At 39.1% G+C, this 2704-nt stretch overlaps 1 protein-coding gene across 1 annotated transcript in view; it reads left to right on the top strand.

Annotated features, from left to right (window-relative positions):
- Positions 1-2704, top strand: part of LOC106466565 (tubulointerstitial nephritis antigen-like) — a gene marked incomplete at its 3' end in the record, with an annotated part of 16886 nt that overhangs the window by 3025 nt on the left and 11157 nt on the right. The window contains exon 2 of the mRNA XM_013926857.2: positions 611-999. Coding sequence (XP_013782311.1) covers positions 702-999 — 298 coding nt within the window. The remainder of the gene's footprint in view (positions 1-610; positions 1000-2704) is intronic.

Genomic DNA, 2704 nt, shown 5'->3' with positions numbered 1-2704 from the left:
GAAATAATAAAACAATAACTTTATTGTCCCTCTACTAGCGCGTGTATATTCAGTTTAGTAGTCTCTCTACTAGCGCGTGTATATTCAGTTTAGTAGTCCCTCTACTAGCGCGTGTATATTCAGTTTAGTAGTCTCTCTACTAGCGCGTGTATATTTAGTTTGGTAGTCTCTCTACTGGCGCGTGTATATTTATGAAAACAAACTTGGCAGACTAGTTTTGTTGAACGTCAGTAGAGTTGAAAAAAAATCTTTAACTAACTTATTTTCGTAAATTGACAAACGTATCACAGATTTCATATTTTGTGAGAGCTGGTGTAGGACAACTAACTTAATCTAAACGTCACGTATAACACTCAGTGTCGTGCGTCTCTAATTTTACGTAGGTGTAATATAATTATTGATAAGACCTTAGATGTTTGATCAGGTGGTGTAGCAAACATACCGTTATTGCGTGTTCGCCAGACAATGTCATTTTCACAAATGAGTCAAGATACGACTCTCTTCTTTTCAAATTGATCTAGAGTCTCATATACATTTATAAAATCTCCAAAGCTCACCCACTGTCTTTTACATACTTGACTGACTCAGAGTTTTTCTGTCCTACTTATAGGTTTCAAACTGTGGGCATAACTCTCAAGCTCTAAGGTAGACTGCCTTACCATATGTAACTTCTTTATTCACAATAATCATATTTGACCAAAATGATCAGTCAAAACTACCGGTCAGCGACTTTATCTGCTGCTGTCGTACTTGCATGCCTCTGGATAGCTGTAGCTAAAGACTGGTATTTGGACCTTCCGGGTGACTACTGCCGTATACGTCGACCGACGACGTGCTGTCCAGGCAGAGACGACTCGTGTACAATGCCAATACTGGACACCATCTGCTACTGTGATATGTTCTGCAACAGGACTAACAGCGAAGACTGCTGTCCAGACTTTTGGGATCATTGTTTGGGAGTAAGAAGGCCACCCTCACCAGAACCTGTCATTCAATCTCGTAAGTATAGATTATATTATTTAAATTTTTTTTGTTACTAGGACATGCTTCTGTTTTGGATTTTGAATTTGACAACTTCTACAGTGATTGAGTACCTTATATTAAAACAATATTGGAACCTCACCACGTCATTACAGTCTATGTCGCAAGGTCCAGTCATGCTATACCTGACGGCCATGAAACTTGATGATACCCCTGCAGCCTAGTTTCTATTGCATAAGATCCGTCGTAAGGCTTGGTTGTCATGTCCAAATCACATCACTCATCCCTGCTTGCTTTTCATAATTCGTTTAGTGAACGAAGAAGATGGTTTCGCAGTGCTCGTTTCAACAGTCTGATCACATAGCAATCCATATGCGTCTGGCGACTTGATCAGTATGTCTTCGTTTAAAATAACGTGAATTCTTGTTTCATTCTCCAGCTGCTTGAGGTTTGCAATGGTTGAACGGATATTTTGTGGCAGTACTTGTATACACGTGTCTTGTGTGGCTCTTCCAGGCAGAAGCCCTTCGTGCCTATGCTGTTTACTGTTGTCCGCGATATGTGTTACAAGACGCCTCACTTTGCTTACCACGGCTAGGTTACGACTTGTTGTGGTCTCATTCTGGATGATGCTCAAACCCAAGTTGATGCATATCCTTTGTTACCTCATTTCTTTAAATTCAAGAGATATCCCCATTTTGGAAGTTCTCAGTCCTCAATCTGAACACATCTGTGTTATCCTAGAGTATTATATTTTGCGCCGAAATGGCTGTTACTTTTCCTTCCCCAAAACGATAATTTTTCAATGACATCACACTACTTACGCAACGCCAAAAAATGTCAATATGTAGTCCTGATACATTCCATTCTACCGCTACCTTATATCGGCTGTGGTTGTCATGTGATTTACATATTAACACTCGTTTTAATTTAACGTACTCAAACCTTCGTAACTCCCTGTTTTGCACGAAAATTAAATCAGTCTTTTGTCCATGTACCTGCATTACATACAAACATTTAAGTATGTATTCTGAAGGAAGACTTAATTCGTTTGTTAAGCACAAGATTTGTTTTCAAGTGAATAGTGTTTGAAGTGTTCTGTGTAACATGATATTGATAACTTTAAATGGTTCAGTAGTGGTTTATCGTTAGTAGTAGCGTGCATGACTACTGTATCGTAAAGGACCAACATTGTAAAGTCTATCGGTCAATATGACCTGATTTGTCAATCAATTACAGTAATTTGAATATATGCTTCATTTCCTTGTCAATCTACAACAGTGTTATTTCTTCTGATTGTTGAACAAAGTATATAAGAAGAAAAGGAGTAAAAATTGTCTTTTGATCAGTGACAACTCCAAGATACATATGGGTACCAAACTGAATATACACGCGCTAGTAGAGAGACTACTAAACTGAATATACACGCGTAGTGGAGAGACTACTAAACTGAATATATACGCGCTGGTAGAGGGACTGGCAAACTGAATATACACGCGCTAGTAGAGGGACTACCAAACTGAATATACACGCCCTAGTAGAGGGACTACCAAACTGAATATACACGCGCTAGCAGAGGGACTATCAAACTGAATATACACACGCTAGTAGAGGGACTATCAAACTGAATATACACGCGCTAGTAGAGGGACTATCAAACTGAATATACACGCGCTAGTAGAGGGACTATCAAACTGAATATACACGCGCTAGTAGAGGGACT

Source organism: Limulus polyphemus, unplaced genomic scaffold (assembly GCF_000517525.1).
Source record: "Limulus polyphemus unplaced genomic scaffold, Limulus_polyphemus-2.1.2 Scaffold2305, whole genome shotgun sequence".
Taxonomy (NCBI): domain Eukaryota; kingdom Metazoa; phylum Arthropoda; class Merostomata; order Xiphosura; family Limulidae; genus Limulus; species Limulus polyphemus.
The sequence above is the reverse complement of the archived record's forward strand: the minus strand, read 5'-3'. Positions and strand labels throughout refer to the sequence as shown.